Source organism: Lissotriton vulgaris, chromosome 8 (assembly GCF_964263255.1).
Source record: "Lissotriton vulgaris chromosome 8, aLisVul1.2, whole genome shotgun sequence".
Classification (NCBI taxonomy): domain Eukaryota; kingdom Metazoa; phylum Chordata; class Amphibia; order Caudata; family Salamandridae; genus Lissotriton; species Lissotriton vulgaris.
The window spans coordinates 698,534,756-698,557,629 of record NC_141696.1 but is presented as its reverse complement, the minus strand read 5'-3'; the positions used below and the strand labels follow the sequence as shown (position 1 = coordinate 698,557,629).

Below are 22,874 nucleotides of genomic sequence, written 5' to 3'. Positions count from 1 at the left end.
CATCCACAATTAAAAAGGTATTTATTTCAACTCTTCTGGATTAATAAGACAAAAGACAATTGACTAATACAATTTTATTATACACTTTTTATCAGAATTTTACAAAGCTTCCTATCCTTTTATTATTTTATCCATTATGGCCACTAATCAGCAAATTGTCTATTTGAATCATTTTTTACCTAATCCTGGTAAACCTAAAGAGGCATGAAAATTATGGTTCAAAGGTTTTGAAAATTATTTAGTGGCAATTGGAGCAGATGAGTACTCTGTAAAAAGGAAGCTGGCTATTTTATATAGTCATTTGGGAACTGCTGGAAAGGAGATTTTCAACAATCTTCCAGTCTCTGAACCTCCACCAGGAAATGGAGATGGATGGAATGTTTTTACAGATGCAATCTTAAGGTTAAATAAAAAATTCATTGAACAGCCCAGCGTCATGATGGAGCGTTTCAACTTCATGAGAAGGAAACAACATCAAGATGAGTCTGTTGAGGATTTCATCTCTGTCTTAAGAAATTTGGCTGCAGAGTGTAAATTTGGGGCATATCTAGACACTGTTCTCAGAGACCAATTTGTCTACAATTGTTTTCACAAAAAAATACAGGAAAGAATTTTGAGTTGTCGTGACCCCACCTTAAATGAAGTTTTAGAAATGGCTAAGAGCGTTGAAAGGTCAATTGTCTCATCAAGATGCATCACTGATGGAAACAAACTTCAACATGAAAAAGATGTCCAGATTAACGCTGTTCTTCAAAAGAATTCCTCATTTAAGCCTTTTCAAAAAAAAATTAACTCTTATTGTTTTAGATGTGGCTCAAAAAGTCATCTTAGTAACAGTCCTACCTGTCCTGCATTGGGGAAAAAGTGTACTTTTTGTAGCAAAACTGGTCACTTCAATATTGTTTGTAGAAACAGGAAAACAGTTAGGATTAATAATCTGTCTTCTCTTGAAGATCCTCATGTAAATATTTCTAATGTTGACATGTCCTCCTTACAATCTCCCTTTGATGATCTTCACATTAATTCAATTCAAGATGTGAATTCTGACCAATTTATTTCTGAAAGAAAAATTTTATCTATTGATTTAGTTGAGGTTGATCACCACACTACACGTGTTAAAGATCCCATTTGCTGCGTAATTGTTGATAATGTAAAATTAGACATGATGGCAGATTCGGGAGCACCCGTTACCATCATCTCTGATATTTTATTTAATGAATGTTGGAGTAAGAGTGTAACTTTATTTCCTCTTGACATCATTCCCAAAGCTTACAATGGGAAGGATATTAATATGTTAGGGTATTTTGTTACAAAAATTGAATGTTTGGGTAGGTCCACTACAACGAAAGTTTATGTTGCAATTGATGGAAAACTCATTGTTGGGTGGAAAGACCTAGCTAGAATGGGATTGAAATTAGTTCCTGGTTCTGATTCACCTGTTCAGATCAATGAGACGTCAATTTTTAATGTGGCTAATGAGGAAAACCTGGAAATTCATAGTTTAATATCTGAATTTTCAAAGATTCTGTTGGCTACATTAAAGATTTTGAGCATTTAATCAGACTTGAACCTAATGCCATTCCTGTTTCCCATAAACTAAGGAATATTCCCTTGAATGTGAGGGATGAACTTAAAAAAGTTTTGGACAATTTGGTTTCAGAAGGTATTATTGTCCCTACCAATTCTTCTTTATGGGTCAGTCCTATAGTTGTCGTTAAAAAAAAAGATTCCTCTATTCGTTTGTGTGCAGACCTGCGTTCTCTAAACCAAAACATTATTGTGGATTGCCATCCATTGCCGAAAATTCAGGAGTTATTGGCAGGTATTTCAGAATCTAAAATTTTTACACTTTTGGACCTCAAGAGTGCGTATCATCAGATCCCTCTCTCGAGGTCCTCTTCTGAATTAACCACGTTTATAACTCCTTTTGGAGCATTCAAATACCTTCGACTTCCTTTTGGCTTGGCGTCTGCCGCCAGTGTTTTCCAAAAATTTATGGACACAATTTTGCATGATATCCCAAATGTACAAGCTTATCAGGATGATGTTCTGATACATTCAAAAGATAAATCAGAACATATTAGAGTTTTAAGGAAAGTTTTATCTCGCTTTCAAGAAGTTGGAATAACTTTGGGTGTTAAGAAATGCATATTTATGGTAAAAGAACTAGACTATCTTGGTCACAGTATTTCTGCACATGGTATCAAACCGAAAATTTGTTTGACTAAAGCTATTTCTAATGTTGCTATTCCAAAGGACAAGGATGCTCTGAGGTCATTCCTTGGTCTTGCTGAGTACTATTCACGCTTCATCCAAAATTATTCTCAGTTTGTTCAACCTCTTCGCTCTTTACTTAAAAAAGATGTGAAATTCACCTGGTCTGAGGAAGCTAACAAGGCTTTTGACATTGTGAAAAAGGTTATTGTAGAGGCACCTGCTTTATCTTCTTTCAATCCAGGTTTAGAATGCACCATTGCTGTTGACGCCAAAGAGGTTTAGGTGCGATGCTTACTCAAAGAAGCTCTTGTAAGGAGAATACTGTAGGTTTTGCCTCAAGGGCTCTAAATGTGGCTGAGTCTCATTATAGTACTATTGAAAGAGAGGCCCTTGCCTGTTCCTGGGGAATTGAGAAGTTTAAAACGTTTATCTGGGGATCACATTTCACGCTTCTCAGTGATCACAAGCCCTTGCTTCATCTTCCCAATGGTAATGGAACAGGCAAGGCTTCTTCTAGACTGGTTCGCATTTTATCTAAGTTACATGAGTATAATTTCACAATCAAACACATTTCTGGTGGCAATAATTTACGGGCTGATGCTCTTTCAAGATTAAGTTTGGATAAAAATGATGCGGAAGATGATACTTTTGATGACGTTGAATGCGTTGTAGCATCTATAGAAGAATTGGTTCTTTCACCTTTTTGCATATCAGAGGCTGAATGGTTGCAGAGTTGCTCTGAAGATTCAGTTCTTGTCAATGTTAAAAATCTAATTGTTTCTGGATGGCCAAAAATTTGTTCACTCCCTGCTTCATTGAAGGTTTTTGCACAAGTTTCTGGAGAACTTACTATTGTAAATGATGTCATTTTTAGGGGTGATTTATGTGTCCCACCTTTAAGCATTCGCAAAAAACTTTTTGACTCTGCCCATCAAGGACACCTTGGTATTGGTGGCACCTCGAGGAAGTTGAAGGAACACTTTTGGTGGCCTGGATTAGATAGGGATGTCTCTAACTGGATTGATTCTTGTTCTACTTGCTTGATTTCAGATAAGCATTGGAAGACACCCCTTTTACCTTTGCACACAGTTCCCTTTCCTGAAGAAGCTTGGCAAAAGCTGGCTATTGACTTTTCTGGTCCTTGGGAAGTGTTACCTAGTGATAAACGCTACATTATTTCATTGGTTGACTACCATTCCAAGTGGTGTGTTTTTGAGTTCTCTGAGAATCCCACTTCTGTTGTTGTTATTAATTTTTTGAGTAGAATTTTTCTCTCTGAGGGTTCTCCTAGAGAATTGGTCAGTGATAATGGCTCTCATTTTTGTTCTTCTTCTTTTGAGTAATTTTTAAAGTCATATGATATTAAACACCTTAGAGTAGCACTTTATTCGCCTTCATCCAATGGTCTGATAGAGAGAATGAATAAGTTTTTCAAGGAAGGAATCCAGACTGCCGTGTCCTCTAATTTGGATATAGAAACATTTCTAAGGGGCAAATTGTGGTCTTATTTAGTTACCCCTCATAGTACCACTGGTATTTCCCCTTTCAGACTTCTGAGGAAGAGAAATCCAAATGGGAATGTTTGCCCATCTTGGATAAAAGACTTGAAAGCTAAAGACAACTCTTGCTTAGCTTGCCATGACAAGGAAATTGTTAAAGTTATGTTAATGTTAATGTTATAGTGATTTGTATAGCGCGTGGCTGCCCCAGCCAAGGGGCAATAAATAAATAAATAAATAATAAGTAAATAAAGTAAATGTTGCTTCTAAACAATTGACTCAAGAGAAAAATTTTAATTCAAATTTTTTTTCTTCTAGTCAACCTTTCAATGTTGGAGACTGGGTCATGGTAAAGTTTAATAGCAAGGTTAAGAAGGGTTTATCGACCTTCTCTTTACCTGCTCAGGTTCTCAAAGTTTCTAAGGGATCTCTATTTCTTGATCGAAAGGGGTGGTGGAGTAAGCGTGTCATTGTCAGACTTACTCCAGAACAGGCAAGAAAAATCTCCACTAGTAAATATGTAAATGATTCGTCCTCTTGCTCTTTTTTCCCTTTAGGCACCACTTCTGATGAACATTCTCTTGTTAGTTCTCCTTGTACTCGCATTTCAGATTCTAATTCAAATTCTATTGTAGATCCTAATGTTGAAGAACCTCAATGTGATACTACTGTTAACTCTCAAGTTGATGCAAGTTCTTCTTATGTCTCCACTGACAGGTGTCACAGGAATTGTTCTCTTCCAGCCCGTTTTAAAGATTATTTTCTTTCTTAATTCTGCCTTTTATTTTCCTTTTATTTTCTTTTTATTTATTGTTTTTATTTATGTAAATAGGGAGAAGATGTAGTGTACATGTAAGTGTATTTATTCAAATGTGACATGGCACGCTACGGCGCGCTCATGTCTTCTCATCTGTCATGATGTTCTGTTATGTGGCACGCACTTTTGAAGAGAATGTTTCTCTTCAAAAGTGCATCCCTCGTGTTAGTTAACCACTGTTAGGCTTTAACTGTACTGAAGTCAGTTTATCGCTGGACTTCATCCTGACAAGTTGTGCTCCTGTACTATGCTGCCTTTTTCTTAAATAAACTATTTCTTAATAGTTTAAAGGTCTTTTTGCCTCTTCATCTTACTTCACAGCGTGCCACGATGAGCGCCAACCCTACTAAACTTCCTGTTGGCGGCCGGACGTGAAGCGGGAGTACCGAACATCCGGATTTGATCCCAGCTTTCCTGGCAGACAGAGGTGCAACTCGATACATTTGTAGCGCCGGCTCTCAGAGAGCTGCGGCGCAGTCTTCTGTAATACTGTTTGGGACACAGGCGGTACCTCAAGCAGCAGAGAGCCACGGTTCACGGGCACAGTGACAGGTGCCGGTTGGCTCGCCTGGCAGGTCACGGTAATGCGTGACATTTCATTTCAGTGCGGTGATGCGGATCACCGCACTGAAATGCGTGGGCGTCACACGTGTTGCGTGACGCTTGGCAGGACTGCTAAATATATTGTACAGTTGCTACATCCTGCTTCCCATGAAACCTTCTAAATTCCACCTTGCTGGACCATGGCGTCCAAGCGCAACTTAATTTTAATCTGTGTGTTATTTTAATAACGTAAGTGCTCTAGTTCGAAACTACACATTGCTAAAAAGGGCCTTTTTAGCCGGCTCTACTTTTCTTTTCGTACAGACCACCATTGGCATGAGGCCAGATTTACACGTGCGCAGCGTGATTTGAAATGTCCACAAATGACAATTCAAAGAATAAAAATCGTTTCTCCAGAGTTGTGATTCCGCCGATAAAAGAACATACATTACTTCTTGTCAAAATTGTATCAACGTCACCGCTGACTTCTTCGTTTACGATTGGCTATGTTTCCGGAAATCTGTATGAATTTCAATCAAGCACTGGATTGTGGGAAATGTAGTCGACTTCCTTTGTTTTGCTTATGACACCCAAAGATTTCAACTTCACGGAAGACTCCATCTCCCATCCGCATATGTTCGATGGCACTCTGCGCAGCTTCACTGGAATAAAGAAAGGACTCCCGTAGCTAAAAGAAGTAGGTCCGCCGTCAGCAAGGCGGATAACCAGCTGCTTTCAAGACCTGTGACATGATTTCTGTGTTATTATTGTGCATGCGGGTGATATTTACATGCCTCGTGAGTGACAGTTAACACAGATATCTTAACAGGTAAACTGGTGCACTCATTTAGATTTTCTGTTCCTCTATTTATTTGTATCTACGACCCGGTAGTTCTATGTTTACAGTGGAAATAGCAATACTGGAAGTATCAGAAGGTATTGGGGATAAAACTAGTAGATGAACTTCTTACCCCTGATGCAGGACAAGTTGATTTAGTTGATATTGTACGTGCTGGAACTCAGCCTAATTTTTTTCGTTGTGGGTTATATTTCTTTAGAACAGTGAAAACATACTTGTTTCCTATAAAAGTAATCATATTATATAATACACGGGCTAGAGTCTGCGAATCGTGTATTAAAAGCTGTATCTAATTCCTTATTTCAGTCGATTTGTGACGTCAGAAGTCACCTCTAAAATAATGATGCATTTGCTCAATTGCATAACTTATTTCATTTGAACTGTGACATCATAATTGCTTCTAAGAAAAAAACGAGGCTTGGCTTTTTCTTCTTATGATCTGTTTTTGTAATAAGAACATTGATCAGCAGAAATGGGATATTTATATATATTTTTTTGCATGCTGTAGTTTGTTACTGGATAGAAAGACTTCCTCTGATTTACAATACTTATGCTGAACTACGACCTTAACTGATTCTAATTTGTCTTTGCAACAAATGATTAACTGTGTTTCATTTTTCCAACTTGTTTGTTTAGTTTTTAAATTTATGTAAGCTTCTGCTGGTGCGCACTTTATTTCCTTTTACCGACCAAGTGTCTCTGCTCATGGGACACCTGCAGACGCTGGACAAAGGTATTGCCCCGATTACTTACCGGTAATCTTCATTACTCCGAGTCCTGGTCTTCCTCGCCGCAGTATAGTTCATTAGTAATTACTGTGGCGAGGAGGTAATGCACGACGGTAGCCCAATACTGCGCGGCTTGGACAGCTCACTACTAGTTCTGCACTCCTCTGCTGCATAGACGGGAGCCGCCTCTCTCTTTCCCCTTGCCCACGTGTTCTCCGCTGATGTGGACAGGAAGGACCGACAGTTCTACTCTCTCTGCCGGTCATGCCCTTTGGATTACTGCTTCCCCTTCGGCTCTGCCCCAATCGGGGAACAGAGGTGCAAGGTGACCAGGTCTGTAAAAGAGCTATTTGCTCCAATGAAGTACTCCCCAGCCCCTCCCACAACTCCACCCCCCATGGCACTGGCCTTCCTTGGGGTCAAATGAAAACGAAGTTAGTGCACCTCACGTGTTGTAATTGAACACCTTCGTGGCACTGCTCGGCCAAGCTCTAGTGGATCCATTGGTTGGATCTTGTCTTGCTCTATAAAGGCAGAATGAGAAATTATTTTAGAATGAGTAGGCCAGATACACTCTAAGTATTTAGCAATCGAAAAAACAATAAAAGGGGTGGTATCTGACGTATATATTCTCAAAGTAGCCCTAAACTGGTGCATTCCTAGAATGAGACAAAGGGTATAATCCATAGCTCATGCTGCTTGAAATATTTTGACAAAAAAACAGTTGGTGGTCATCGGTTTCAACGCTTCCTCTACAAGCTGGGCAAAATTTGCTACCCCCAGGGGCTCTTCCATTTAGCAGTAAAAGTAGCTATTGGGAGGGCGCCCAACCTAAACATTATATAAAGAGCTTTTGTAAAAGGGGGATCAATCTCGTCCATGTATGTCTCAAAGAAAGGCAAAAGCTTTACCTTTAGAAGTCTAGTAGTTAGATAACCCTGGCCTGTCCTTTCAAGTCTTCGTTCCCTGGCCCCTCACCCATCTCTTATCTCCTCCTAGACTGCCATCTGTAGTTACATTTTTCCTGTTTCACCTTGAATCCCTGTAGTCAGACCCTGGTTTTGCGTGGGCTCGCGAGAGGTTGATGGGATAGACTAGCGCCGTGATTAGTGAAACTTGGTGTGAAGCAGGGTCAAGGATTTCAGGTTCGACAGGTTCAGATAACTGCCCCTCTTTTCTGCAACCAGGCAGATCAGTTCTGCTGATGCTCTGAGCGCATTCTGGGCTTGTTTGATCTCCTTATTAAGCAACGATGTGCTGTTTTCTCCTTTGCCTTTTTGGTGCCATGTTTGCCTACTAAACATCCACTCCACTTTATCCCACTTTTCTTCAGTGACTACGTTTAGCTCTCACGCACTCTACCCGTCCCACAACTATCTGCACCTCTACATTATGTTATACTGCCAGCTCTGCACCCTACTCTGCATGTGAGTCCGGTCTGAGAACAAGATTTACTTTTTCATGTCCAGCTCCCGCATCTTCCTCCTGCCAACACTTTTTCAAGTTCCTACACTGTACTGCCTCTACTCCTTCCTTCCATGCCGGTACTTGTCTGTGTTCCTTCCTTGCTGTGACACGGGGGAGTGGTGTTGAAACCTGTAGTCTGTAGAGAATGAGTAAGTACTTTGGCTGCTGTAGGAGGCCATCTCGGACATCGAGCTATGCATGGATATTTGTATTTTCATGTCATATACATGGAGATAAAAGTGAAATGTTGGCGGACCACCAGGAGTTCAGGGCCTTGTTGGACCTTCATGATCCTTGTTTGGAGGTCATGCCTTGCATTCACTCATCCAGTTATCCATTTACCTGCCTGTGCACTTACCAATTCATTCATCGTCCATCCACCAGCCACTTTTTTATCTCCAGCTACTGAGTTTATTTGCACTTCTTCACATACATATTCACACTAACACACTCTTAAGTCACTGAAGAGCACTTACATTTGAAAAATGCAAACCTGCTGCCCTTGTCAGTGATTGTTTCTCTTTGTGGGAACCTTGTATTGGTCGAGGCCATGTTTTAGGATGCACTAAGACACTTGTAAAATATACTGCACCGTTCCAGGATCCTAAAACTACATCCATTAATCGACTTTTCTTTAGTCTGTGAATATACCAAATGTCAGTTTCCAGTTCGTAGTCTGTGAACATAGGTGAAAAATTATTCTTCACAGGGGGACTTAACCGTTTTAACCCATGCCCTCAGCAGACTTTGACCATGTCTCTTGGAAAAAATAATTTTCTGGTGGCTATAACCTAGACCAGTTGAAAAGACGAACTGGAAACCTTTGGTTTTTCTGATACTTACACCATTTCCACAATAAAAATGAACATCTTAGTATGCACCCCTTTTTCATTCCTTGGGTTTTGTCATTCTTCTTTTTCAACGAAGACCTGCACCACTCCACGTTTCCCCCCTGTTGTCATGCCACATTCCCCAAGGAAGCTCGCCTCTTAATTTTGATATCAGGAGAGATGGCTGTGTTTATGCTCACACTACCTCTTTCTCTAGACCTTTGTATCACTCTCACGTGGTTAAGTTTATCATCAGCAGATTAGGCGCTACTTGCACCAAACAGTTGGTTTAGCTTTGTTTCTTCTTTGACAAAGGGCTATCAAGCTCAATTAACATTCCATGAGGAAGTATTATTCAATTGTCAATGACTGTATTCATGTTGTTTGTTGGGTTCTGATGTATTTATTGTAGGCAGTATGGGCCTTTTTCCTGACTGGTTTAGGCACATGTTCTGATCCGGGAATATTGAATTCCTGGGGCCATATTATACAAAGTCCTTGGGACATTAAGCATGTTTGTACTCGCTTTTTGCACCCATAGGACATCTTTGCTATTACAGAAGGGGTCTCTGATACTTGTGTGACACCTTCTGTAATAAGGATTGTGCTGGTGCAAAAGGTACACCGGTGGGTAAAAAAGGGGTGCTCCGTCTTTCACATGGGGCCTGAATCGTATAGTCTGTGCACCACCCGAGCATGCCCCTTGGAAGGGTGTAAGAAGGATCCAAGCCTGTGCACCCCACGCACAAATGTAGTTGCATACCACAGCACTCTCAGTTTATATTATCCTATAGCCACTTTTACTTTGTGCTTATCCTTCTTTACTTCTACCATTAGGTAGGCGTAAACGTAGAATTCCAGTCTGATGCATGCAGAACTGATGACCCTGCAGTCCTGATGGGGTGGATCAACATCTAGTGAACTTCCTTAGGGATCTCCATAGTGATACAAAGGCAAATGTTAGATACTCTATGGACCTTAAGGTTACGAGAAATTTTAACACTAGACGGGGGGTCAGGCAAGGGTGCATCCTGGCCCCCTTCTTATTTAACTTCTACATTAATGGCCTTGCAAGTCACTTGGTTGGGACAGGGACTGATTACCCGTATGTGGGCCAGCGAGGACTACCCGTCCTGCTGTACGCGGACGATGCGGGCCTCCTGGCCCGCACACTGAAAGGGCTTCAGACTCTATTAAACGCCTTCCATGAGTTCATGAATAGTCGAGACCTGCATATAAATAATACAAAATCATATGTAATGCAGGTGGGGAAAGGAGCAAAAAAACATCATCCCTTCCTGGTAAATGTGAACAGGGTACCTACTTGCACCTCCTTTTCATACTTAGGTGTTCTCTTTGATAATCGGTTAAATTGGAACACCTTGCTGGCCAGAAAGAAGGGAGAAGTTACCAGGACCAACGCAGCACTATTTGATTTTGCCGCAAGAATGGGTAACAGACCGGTGGCCGCTATGCTGAAAGTATACAGTGCCAAGAGCATAGCAATAACCAGCTATGGTAGGGAGCTATGGGGATACTGTAGTTTAGAGGTTCTTCAAGTGGCTGAAAATACATTTTTAAAACAGCTTTTGTGTGTTCCACAGGGGGCCCCAAATATGGCGGTGCATGAAGAAACTGGCACGCCATTCATTAGTGATTCACTGCCCCTACGGCCGCTCCTATTTTGGCTGCAATGCTGGCTTAACAAACGGCTCGGTTTAACCCATAGCCTTCTTAGAGAGGCTTTAAGCCTGGATTGCATGACCAAAAACCCCTGGATGAAATATCTTAAGACAAGTTTTAGTAAGGAGGGACGTCCGGATCTGTTTTTAAATCCGGCAGGAATCACCAGGAAGGAAGTTGTGTACATTAAACAGTCCTTTGCTACACAGAAAAGATTGGATAGGGAGGAAAAGGAACTGTGCAAACCCAATGCTCGTCTCCAGATACTGCTTAAAACCGTGCCTAGTGTAGACACCTGCTCTGGCCAGTAACGTCATATGAGCGTTTTTTATTAGTCCAGTTCCAATTCAACTTGTTCCACCTACTTTTAGCAGTCCTGAGGGGATGTCACAAAGGGACAGTGTTAGCAACCTGTGGCTGAGACAATCTGTCTCCACAGGATCTGCTGCACTTTGTATTCTTTTGCAAATTCTATGAATTCCCCAGGGCTTTTTATCTTAAACCTCTTTTAAAAAGGCTAAATTTTGTTCAAGTTCGCCCGGCCCTCTTTTATTTACAACTGTTAAAACCTGATTGTATACCTTTTGTGATCGTTTTTTTAAGGTGTTCAATGAAATATAGGAAATGCCTGGACCTTTAGTCTGTATAAAATTAATCCCTGATTAAGGTTTATGTAAAGTGTAATAACAGTTACAAGAGAACTGAAGACCCTAACGGTTTTATCCTTGCTGTTGTGTAAGGTGGGTTATCATAATGTGAATTTTTAATGTATTCTTTATTTCTTGTACTCTCTGTCTTTCAGAACTATGTACTATGCCCTCGTATTTTTAAGACTATTTATTACATAATTGTTATTCGTTGTCCCTGGCCCTGAGGAAGGTGACATTCACCGAAACGTACGTCGGCCCAACATCCACTGTCCTGGATACGATCTGGTTAACTACATCACAACCAGTAGAACCATACCATCTAGGTTCTTACACGTATTCCATTGAGTACACCTTAGAGCTATCATCTGTGTTAGACTAATGTTTTGTATCATTTTGTTCTTATGTCTATGTGTTTAAGTATATTTCTTTTTCTCTTAAGAAAGTGTATGACTGATGTATGAGTCTGTTGTTTCTTGATCATTAGGATCAATCACTATTAGAGGGCACTCTGATTCAAAGGACTACTACTAAAATATATATGTAAAAATGTTGATTCCTACAGTGACAATGAAATGTATTTTTGCACAAATGTTTCTCAAAAAATTTTAAAAATGAAAAAACAGTCTAAATAAACTCTGTATGTTTGAATAATACTTCTAAGTTTCTCTCTTTGGCATCACTTCTACTAACTTTTTGTGATATACTCTATGTTAAAAGAAATATAGGACCCTATAGAGGCTTTGTCTTTTTTGCTTGGTTCACCTCCCCCCTCTGGGCCTTAAAGTACCTGGGAGAACTCTCTCTTCTCATATTTCTTTATTTCTTTTAATCATGAACTTTTATGGCTTTGTATTAAAAAAACGAATAAAGTTATTTGAATTGATTTGACCCTGCAGTCAAATGCATAGTTCTCATTGAAAGATGATTTTTTAGGTCTCGGCTAAAAGACGCGCGTAAGCGCGTCTCCGCCGAGATCTTATGTCAGGGACGATGCTTCCCAGGAGACAGCCTTGGTCACGCGCATTGCCTCAAGGAGGCGATTTCCGCTGGCCACGCGCTCGCGAACGCGCTCAGCTGCTGTCTCCTGGGAAGCAGTTACACCACACGCGCATGCGCAGAAACAGCGACAGACACACACGAGCGCTCATGCACGCACGCACCCACACATACAGCGAACCCAGCGTCGCATGCATACACACACACACACACACGTGCACCGAGCATCCCCCCCCACCCCTCCGTTGTCGCACCCCTCCCCTCCGCCGTCGCACCCCGCCCCCCACCCCTCCGCCGTCGCGCACACACACACATACAGGCATTCTCTCCCCCGGCCCCCCCCCCCCCCCCGCTCCGCTCACCGGTCAAAGGCCCTCCGGACACGCAGACATACAGGCATTCTCTCTCTCCCCCCCCCCCCCCCCCCCCCCCCCCCTCCGCTCCGCTCACCGGTCAAAGGCCCTCCGACCGCGGGGCTCTCCCTCGGTGCTCCTCCAGGCACTCCGTGGGCGCGGGCTTCACAAAACGGAAGTCCCGCCCCACGATAGGTTTCGTTTTCTCAGTCCCGCCCCACGTTAGGTTTCGCTTGCAGCTCGTTGGGTATAAAAGCTTGTCGATCCAAGTGTGTGTGTATTGCAGATGTTATCCCTTTTTACAACAAACCTTGACCTCACCAGAGATTCGTAATTGTCCAAACATTCCTCTATCTTGGTTAGTTTTTGTGTAATAGGAGATAGCAAGGTAGTTAAAATACTCTCAAATGTCTTCCACTGTTCTAAATCACAGTTCGAGTTAATACCATTTCCCGCTGCATAATTGGTATCACCATCAACCAAATCGGCATTAATTATAGGACTGCCCTCCTCGGGTGAGACACTGTCACGGGTTTTGTTCGACCTTGCCACTTTTGCTCTACAAGGCTCTACAAGGCCTTTGTGGTCCTCCTCCCCGCTTCCTTTTTACTGCCGGTTCCAGAGTTAATCATTTGGTAGAGGTTTTTTTATTTGGGGATGTGGCAGATGCACGTGTAGAGACGCTGGCTGTAATGTTACTTTGGGTCAGTGGCGATTTTGGGGAATCCTCTAGTGTTCCAAGGGGATATGGAACTTCAACGCCAACCTCAATATTAGTCGATGGTATAATAATGATTACATCTTGATGAGCTGGCGAGCGAGCTGTAGCTATAGTCCCTAGGGAAGATCTCCTATTTAATAACTGGACCAGAGACAACAGATGCTCGGTACAGAGGTCCCCTAAGAATAAACTGATCAAGCGTCCCCACCACGCTGCCACCATGAGAAGTACCTAGGTATTTCCTTTCCTGTTTGCTCATCTTTAATAACTTAAGTGAACTTAAGCCAACTGGTAATGCTGAGTAGTGAGTGCAGAGTGGTAATGCAGAGTAGTGAGTGCAGAGTAGTGAGTGCAGAGCAGTGAGTGCAGAGCAGTGAGACCAGAGCAGTGAGACCAGAGCAGTGAGTGCAGAGCAGTGAGTGCAGAGCAGTGAGTGCAGAGCAGTGAGTGCAGAGTAGTGAGTGCAGAGTAGTGAGTGCAGAGTAGTGAGTGCAGAGTAGTGAGTGCAGAGTAGTGAGTGCAGAGTGCAAAGTAGTGAGTGCAGAGTGCAGAGTAGTGAGTGCAGAGTAGTGAGTGCAGAGTGCAGAGTAGTGAGTGCAGAGTGCAGAGTAGTGAGTGCAGAGTGCAGAGTAGTGAGTGCAGAGTAGTGAGTGCAGAGTAGTGAGTGCAGAGTGCAGAGTAGTGAGTGCAGAGTGCAGAGTAGTGAGTGCAGAGTAGTGAGTGCAGAGTGCAGAGTAGTGAGTGCAGAGTGCAGAGTAGTGAGTGCCGAGTGCAGAGTAGTGAGTGCCGAGTGCAGAGTAGTGAGTGCAGAGTAGTGAGTGCAGAATAGTGAGTGCAGAGTAGTGAGTGCAGAGTAGTGAGTGCAGAGTAGTGAGTGCAGAGTAGTGAGTGCAGAGTGCAGAGTAGTGAGTGCAGAGTAGTGAGTGCAGAGTGCAGAGTAGTGAGTGCAGAGTGCAGAGTAGTGAGTGCAGAGTAGTGAGTGCAGAGTAGTGAGTGCAGAGTAGTGAGTGCAGAGTAGTGAGTGCAGAGTAGTGAGTGCAGAGTGCAGAGTAGTGAGTGCAGAGTAGTGAGTGCAGAGTGCAGAGTAGTGAGTGCAGAGTGCAGAGTAGTGAGTGCAGAGTAGTGAGTGCAGAGTAGTGAGTGCAGAGTAGTGAGTGCAGAGTAGTGAGTGCAGAGTAGTGAGTGTGCAGAGTAGTGAGTGTGCAGAGTAGTGAGTGTGCAGAGTAGTGAGTGTGCAGAGTAGTGAGTGTGCAGAGTAGTGAGTGTGCAGAGTAGTGAGTGTGCAGAGTAGTGAGTGTGCAGAGTAGTGAGTGTGCAGAGTAGTGAGTGTGGTGAGTGCAGAGTAGTGAGTGTGCAGAGTAGTGAGTGTGCAGAGTAGTGAGTGTGCAGAGTAGTGAGTGTGCAGAGTAGTGAGTGTGCAGAGTAGTGAGTGTGCAGAGTAGTGAGTGTGCAGAGCAGTGAGTGTGCAGAGCAGTGAGTGTGCAGAGCAGTGAGTGTGCAGAGCAGTGAGTGCAGGTGCAGAGTGGTGTGTATTGGCAATGTAAATGACAATGCCATTTATTTATGATTTAAAGAAAAAAAAGAAATGTCATGAGCAATGCCAATTGCTCTACCTTTAATGATGCCGAGACCATTGCATTGCAAATGCTTGTTTTCTTTTACAGCCCAGCATGAATGTGAAGAAAGAGATCATAACCAGAGTCCATCTTATTCAGAAACTCCTCACTGAAAAGGATTATGAAGATATAAAATGCCATTTAGCTGAGCTGGAAATCGCTGATGTGACTGTTGAACTTTTGCAAGAGACTGACATGGTTACAGCTGTGTATGGAGTCCTAAAGACCTGCCCATCACGTAATTTGAAAAAAAAAGCAAAGTTCTTGTTATCGAAGTGGAAAGTGCTGTACAGAAGCATCTACCATGGATCCACGCACTTGCAAAATACCATTTCTCAAGGAAAGAAAAAGGGCGATAAAGAAAACGTTAAACTGCTTGAAGAAGAGCCCACAGAGGCCTCTTTGGAGCACAGTTCTATTAAAGTCTTGCACTCATCATATCCATTGCCATTAGAAAGCGTACAACAGGAAGCATACAGTGCACTGAAGCTCGATCTCAGTCTTGGTCAAGAGGACAATCCTAGTTGTCATTTGGAACTGGTGAAAAATGTTGTAACACATCAGGAAAAGGAACACAATATGGCCGCTCTGAGGACCAAATGCACAGAGTTGCTTTACCGAGCTTTGGCTGATTCCATTCCATCACAAGTGAATGAAGAAGAGGTGATTTGGAACTTAGCAAAGAAAATTGAAGAGGAGGTCTTCTCTGCACATGCCAACAATGACAAAAAATACAAAATCTGCATCAGGAGCAAAGTCTCAAACCTGAAGAACCCCAAAACCCCCCACTTGAGGCAACACTTGTTCTCAGGAGCTCTTACCCCCAAAGAATTTGTTAAAATGACAGCCCTGGAAATGGCTAGTGATGAGTTAAGGAGACTCAGGGCTTCATATACAGAATTGTCAGTCCTGGAACACCAGCTTCCCCATGGTGTGGAGGGAACCACCACAAATAAAATTAAATGTCAGCGATGTGAGAACTTCAATTGCACAGTAACAGTGATCCCTAGAGGAACACTCTTTCTCCCTGGTTGGGTGCAGAATGGAAAACCAGATGATGACCTAATGACGTTTGTGATTTGTAATGTTTGCGGAGAGAAATGGTACAATAACGGGTGGGTTTGTTTGTAATCTGTTTCAGAAAGTTCACCACAACTTCATTTATTAGTGAATACATATTTGGCCCTCTTAGAATTAAAAAAAACGTTTTTACCATTGTTTGTAAACATGCAAAGAAGATTGCTCTTACTTTTCACCATTTTAATACATCCTATGTGATTGGCTAGGAATCAGATTCAGATTCAAAATGCTTTATTTGGTTTGTACGAGTACAACCATATAGCAACACATAAATACAGTTTCAGATTCATATTTATGTGAATTAAATAATAAAACATTTAAAATAACAACAATATCCATACCAGTCTTGTTTTGGTTCAGTTGTAGTACAGGGGTATCACATTTGGGAGCTAAGTTAGGATTAATCACTCTATATATTCCAGCAGCAAATATTATACAGTTGATAAATGTAAAAGAAATGCAGATGTAAAGTACAAAAATTCAGAGAACCTATTATATACATAAAGTGCTATTGCTATTAACATGTCAATAACTATAAATATAAAGTGCAAAGGACTATTTTGTCAATATAGACTTTATAGCAGCAATCTTGTTTACAATAGATGTCTGTGCAAAAACGCTAGTGCAAAAACACTAGTGCAAAAAGGCAAATTCCACTTTAAAATGTAACATTTAAATTTGATCACTATAGCAACAATTATTATACAATAGGTAAGTACAAAAAAAAAAAAAGTGCAGATGTAAAGTGCTCAAATTTGGACCTACTGTACATAAAGTGCTATTGGCATATCAAATATAAAGTGCAGTAGAATATTTTATCACTATAGACGTTATAGCAGCAGTTAGTTTGCAACAGGGATATGTGCAAAAACGCTAGTGCAAAAACGCTAGTGAAAAAGACCAAATACTTCTTGAAATATAACGGACAGGAGGATATACGGGGGTAGGAAAAAAGTCATATTATTATAGATTTTCTTTGCCACATGCATTTTAGGATATAGGTGGCCACACGATAACACACATCCGGGGAACCCAAATAAAACATCAGTTGCATTGCGGCTCTTGTATTGCACATGTTATAATTTAAAAATAATTGTTTCAAGTAAAACTTCCTAAAACCAGTATAAAAATTACAAAAGAGTAAAAAATGGCAGGTGCTCTGTTTGGATTTCCCATCGCATGGGCACAGGCATGTTCCAGGTTTTTTTACAGTGGGAAATGCCACTAGATGGTGAACTATTCCCAGCCTAAAACGGGCTAGAACAAAGCGATGGGAATTGATACTGACAAATGTGAGATAGGAGGAAAAACCTGCGCTAAGATTGTATTCCATGTATAATTTGAACGTACTTTGTGTGGCATACTTCGCCATTCTAATCCCTTTTACGTGGTCCAGATAAATGGATTTAAGATCGCGCTTTGTTAAAATTGATTCTGTTAATAAGTCTTTAAAAATATCCTGGCCAAAAAGGATCTTATACCAAGATTGAATGTGTTTTAGCCAGGGGATTTTTGAGTGACAGTCCAGTTTAATACAATCCATAATTACTTCCTGGGTAAACCTGGTTTCTTCTTTGGCCCATATGGACCGCCACAGGGACAGGGGGCGCAATGCAATCAAATCTATAACATGATTTATGCCTAACTCTCTATGTGTAATCTCATTTGAAGCCGAAGCAGGAAGGCATAATAGTCGTTTTAGGTACTTGTTTTCCTCCTGCTGAATAGACAGGGCAATCTGGGGGTTGTATCCCCATATCCTTGCTCCATACAGAGCAGAGGACATACACCTGGAATTGTAAATGGAGATCATCTCTCGGATTCTACGACCCCCTAATTTTGAGGCGAATCTAAAAATACAGTTTACATTTCTGGTCATTTTTAAATCAACATTAGATTGTTCATTTACCCATCTCCCATCTCCGGAGAAAATGATACCTAGGTAACAGAAATATTGAACAGCCTCGAGTTTGTCCCCATCTAAAAAGAATGTTTTATTTTTCTTCGTTTTCTTCCCACAAGTCATAGTCATTGTCTTACCCTTGTTAATTTTAAGCTTCCTGCCATGAATAAAAATATAAAATTTGTCGATTAGCTTTTGTAACCCATTCGCGGTCCTAGAAATCAGGACCGCGTCGTCCGCGTATAAAAGGATGGGTATTTGCTTTCCATTAATAATAGGGGCTTCAGCGTGGGATTCTTGTAAAAATTGGTCAACCTGATGAATAAAAAGGGAAAATAAAAGAGGAAAGAGGGGCTAGCACGCACCCTTGTCGTATCCCTCTACCAATTTTAAAAAAGGGGATACATTCACCATCTGTTCCAAATCTAACCTTACTTGAGAGGCTACTATACATTCTAGCCAAGAGGTGAATGATTTCTAGCGGGGCGCCCATGGCCAATAGTGTGGGCCAGAGCAGTGCGTGTTCCACCAAGTCAAATGCGGAACTTAAATCGGCAAAGCACATAAACAAATTCCCTTCCTTGGCCTTCGTGTACTTGCCGATAATAAGTTCCAGGTTCACGCACTGCTCCATAGTCCCTAAACCCCTTCGGAACCCGTATTGAATAGGTGAGAGAATGTTATTTTCTTCGACCCAGGACTCTAGTCTTGCCAGGAGTACACGACTCAAAATTTTTAACGACGAGTCCAAAAGTGATATTGGGCGGTAGTTACGTGCTTCTGCCTTAGAACCCTTTTTAAAAAGTGGCACAATAATTGATTGACCCCATGAAATTGGCAACTCATCTTCAATAGCAGCATTAAAATAGCGAGTCAGGATGGGGGCCCATAGGTTAATCTCAAATTTATAAAAGTCCACGGGGACCCCGTCCGGTCCCGGGGCTTTCCCCCCCTTACTCTTCTCAATTGCCTCAATCACCTCGCTTAATGTCACAGAAAACAATATTTTCTCCCATTTAAAATAAGTTAAAATATCAATTAAAACATTAGGATTAAAATCCGAGATAAAACCAGGGGTAAATTCGGAATTAAAAATCCCTGTAAAGTGTGCTATCCAGGCCCGACAACTGACATGTGAAGTTAACTCGGGAATGTTATCATTCTTTAGGAATGGGCTGTTTACAGTGTCCCAAAAAAGTTTGTGGTCTTTGGTGTCAGCAGCCAAGTCTAATTCAGCCCATGCCTCGTCCTGTAATTCCTTCTTCCTAGTGGAGAGTGCGATTTTATAATAGTGACGCTCTTCCCTGATCTTGCTGACATCTCTTGGGATAGCATCAGGTGAAATTTTCAGCCTTTTTAGTGATTGTGCACAGTTGTCATCAAACCACGCCGCCTTGACCTTCCTTACTTTTCGAGCTTTGTGTGTCAAGGATTTCTCAATCTCTTTTGTTATATTTAGGAAGTTGGATAGCAAGGTTCGTGGGCATGGATTAAAGGACAAACAATATTCCACATCTCTGCAACAATTAGTGATCACATTAGCTACAAATTGGTTGGGGTCAACTTTTATCCATTTCACCCTCATCCCATTAGGTCTTTCTGCCGCGATGTCCTGGATTGGTTGGCCATAGGTGTTCCTTTTGGTTCCCCAGCCCAGTAGTTCCACGGTTACACTATTATGATCACTGACAGTTTGTTCAATTACCCAGGCATTAGTGTATACTACAGAGCAGGATATCATAATATGGTCGATGAAAGACCGACTGTTTCTCCCATGAAATGTCGGACACTTGTCATTATTTGCGTTCTTGTTGCATTCTAAGAGGTCCAGGTCAAGTCAAGTCAAGTCATAAAATTTATATAGCGCACTACATACCCAGAGGGTTTCAAGGCGCTTAGGAAGGGGAGGATGATTATTTGTCAAAAATCCACGTTTTAAGCTGTTTTCTGAACGCTAGGTGATTCTGGGTGAGGCGAAGGTAAGCGGGGAGTGAGTTCCATGTTCTGGCAGCCAGGTATGAAAAGGATCTGCCTCCCATGGTGGTCTTGTTGATGCGAGGTACAGTGGCGAGGGCTTGGCTGGAAGAGCGAAGTTGGCGGGAGGGGGTGTAGAAGGACAGTCGAGAGTTGAGGCAATCTGGTCCGATGTCGTAGAGTGATTTGTGTGCGTGGGTAAGCAGACGGAAAGTAATCCTCTTATTGACGGGTAGCCAGTGGAGGTCTTTGAGGTGACCAGAGATGTGTTCGTTGCGTGGGATGTCTAATATGAGCCTGGCTGAGGCGTTTTGGATTCGTTGTAGTTTCTTCTGGAGTTTAGCGGTGGTACCTGCGTAGAGGGTGTTTCCGTAGTCCAGTCGGCTCGTGATCAGGGCATGGGTGACTGTTTTCCTTGTTTCGGTGGGGATCCAGCGAAAAGTTTTTCTGAGCATGCGAAGAATGTTAAAGCAGGAAGAGGATACGGCGCTGACTTGTCTGTTCATAGAGAGTGAAGAATCCAGGATGACGCCAAGGTTCCGTGCGTGGTCTGTCGGGATGGGTGCATTTCCGAGGGCTTCCGGCCACCAGGAGTCGTCCCATGCAGAGGGGGATTTACCTAAGATGAGGACTTCTGTTTTGTCTGAGTTCAGTTTCAGACGGCTTTGTTTCATCCATTCGGCGACTTCTTTCATTCCTTCGTGTAGGTTAGTTTTGGCGGTGCTGGGGTCCTTGGTGAGAGATAGGATCAGTTGAGTGTCATCCGCGTAAGAGATGATGTTGAGGTTGTGTTGGCGGGCGATGGCCGCGAGGGGGCTCATGTATACGTTGAAGAGGGTGGGGCTGAGTGAAGATCCTTGTGGTACGCCGCAGATGATTTCAGAGGCTTCGGACTTGAATGGTGGGAGGCGGACTCTCTGGGTTCTTCCGGTGAGGAACGAGGTGATCCATTCCAGTGCCTTTCCTTGGATTCCGATGTTTCTGAGGCGTTGTAAAAGGGTGCTGTGGCAGACTGTGTCGAAGGCTGCAGAGAGGTCGAGGAGGATGAGGGCGACTGTGTCTCCATTGTCCAGTAGAGTTCGAATGTCGTCTGTTGCTGCGATGAGGGCGGTCTCAGTGCTGTGTTTGGCTCGGAAGCCAGATTGTGAGGGGTCGAGTGATTTGTTGGCTTCGAGGAAGGCGGCGAGCTGGTTGTTGACAGCTTTCTCAATGACTTTGGCCGGGAATGGAAGAAGCGAGATGGGGCGGTAGTTTTTGAGTTCGGTGGGGTCTGCTGTTGGTTTTTTCAGAAGGGCGGTGAGTTCAGCGTGTTTCCAGTCTTCTGGGAAGGTAGCGGAGTTGAAGGAACAGTTGATGACGTCTCGGAGGTGCGGAGCTATGACGGAGTCTGCTTTGTTGAAGATGTGGTGAGGGCATGGGTCTGTGGGGGATCCAGAGTGGATGGAATTCATCAGGCGGATGGTGTCCTCAGTGGAGATTGGGTTCCAGGCGTTAAGGGTGTTAACGAGGGGAAGATGGTCGGCTGATGGTAGGGTGGGTTGGCTTCCGGGTTGGTTGTCAAAGCTGTTGTGGATGTCAGCAATCTTGTTGTGGAAAAAAGAGGCTAGGGAATCGCAGAGGGTTTGAGAGGGGGTGATGTCGTTGGAGTTGGCCGAGGGGTTGGAAAATTCCTTGACGATGTTGAAAAGTTCCTTGCTGTTGTGGGCGTTGTTGTCAAGTCGATCCTTGAATGCTGTTTTCTTGGCTTTTCGGATCAGTTGGTGGTGAGTACGGATGGCGCTTTTGAAGGCGTCTTTGGTGTTGGTGGATGGGTCTTTTTTCCAGGCCTTTTCAAGGGAGCGGCACAGTTTCTTGGAATTCTTGAGGTCATCGTTGAACCATGAGGCCTTCTTGATGCCAGGTTTGTGTTGACGTTTTTTCAGTGGTGCTAAGGTGTCGGCGGTGTTGGATAGCCAGAGGGTGAGGTTGGAGACGGCTTCATTGGCGTTAGAAGAGAGGGCTGGGGAGGTTTGGAGGAGTGATGTGGAGATTTGGTCGGTGGTGATCTTGTTCCAGTTTCTTTGTAGAGTTGGTTGGAGGTGGATGGTGGATGGTGGATGATGGTCATATTTGGCTAGTAGTTTATTCAAAGCACCACCATAGTTATTATGCGGGAAATGATTATATACATTAGTTTCCCTTCCCGTGTGCTCCTCCCTGTGGCCACAAGCCCCCTTGAGAGCATAGTTGCAGGTTTTAATATTAAAATCTCCAGCCCACAGGATTGCAGCTGGTTTTATTGTACCTGATAAAGTCATATCAATGGCCTGCTCAATTTCGGGAATAATCAATCCCCGTTTACACCCCACAATATTATTGTAGTAGTTCACTACTATTAGGTCTCTACATCTGCTGTGGGCCATGCGCAGGACAGAAGCGTGTTCACCCAGTACAACGTGATTGCTAACACGAAATTCGGTCAGTGCAGTAGATATCAATGTCACAAGACCACCTTTGGCTCTACCAGCCTGGGAAGCCACAGCCTTCACACTAAAAGATGTATATCCCTCAACGTGTACATCTTCTCTGTCCCAGGTTTCTTGCAGGCAAATGATGTCATAACCCTGTTTGATAAAATCAGCCCACATGGGGGTGTTGACCTTAGAGGCTAACCCAGCTATGTTCCACGTGATGACCCTCAAGTTCTCTTCTGCAGCTACGTATGGTGAGTTAGTAACGGATGTGATTGATGGCGTTATCTGATTTTCCAGTTCGTTCTCACCATTACATATAATTGCATCTATAAGGGGTGGATCATCAAAATTCACTGCAGCAGTGTCTATTGGGGATTTCTTAACCGTGTTGACATCCATCAATCTAAGTTCTTCAGTTACCGGTGGTCCAGCAACGAAGTTATCCCCCAGTCAATCGTTTTCATCTAGTGAATTAAATATCTGGA

The 22,874-nt window shown here is 42.7% G+C and overlaps 1 protein-coding gene across 1 annotated transcript; it reads left to right on the top strand.

Annotated features, from left to right (window-relative positions):
* Window positions 1-5,755: 5,755 nt before the first annotated feature.
* Window positions 5,756-16,205, top strand: TCEANC (transcription elongation factor A N-terminal and central domain containing). The gene is made up of 2 exons (XM_086934567.1): window positions 5,756-5,905; window positions 15,028-16,205. The coding sequence occupies exon 2, from the start codon at window positions 15,034-15,036 to the stop codon at window positions 16,108-16,110; it is 1,077 nt and encodes a 358-aa protein (XP_086790693.1). The 5' UTR covers window positions 5,756-5,905; window positions 15,028-15,033; the 3' UTR covers window positions 16,111-16,205.
* The last annotated feature ends 6,669 nt before the right edge of the window (window positions 16,206-22,874 follow it).

Bases quoted from the DNA above. Each gene is read 5' to 3' on its own strand.
- TCEANC (XM_086934567.1), top strand. From the start codon at position 15,034: ATGAATGTGAAGAAAGAGATCATAACCAGAGTCCATCTTATTCAGAAA.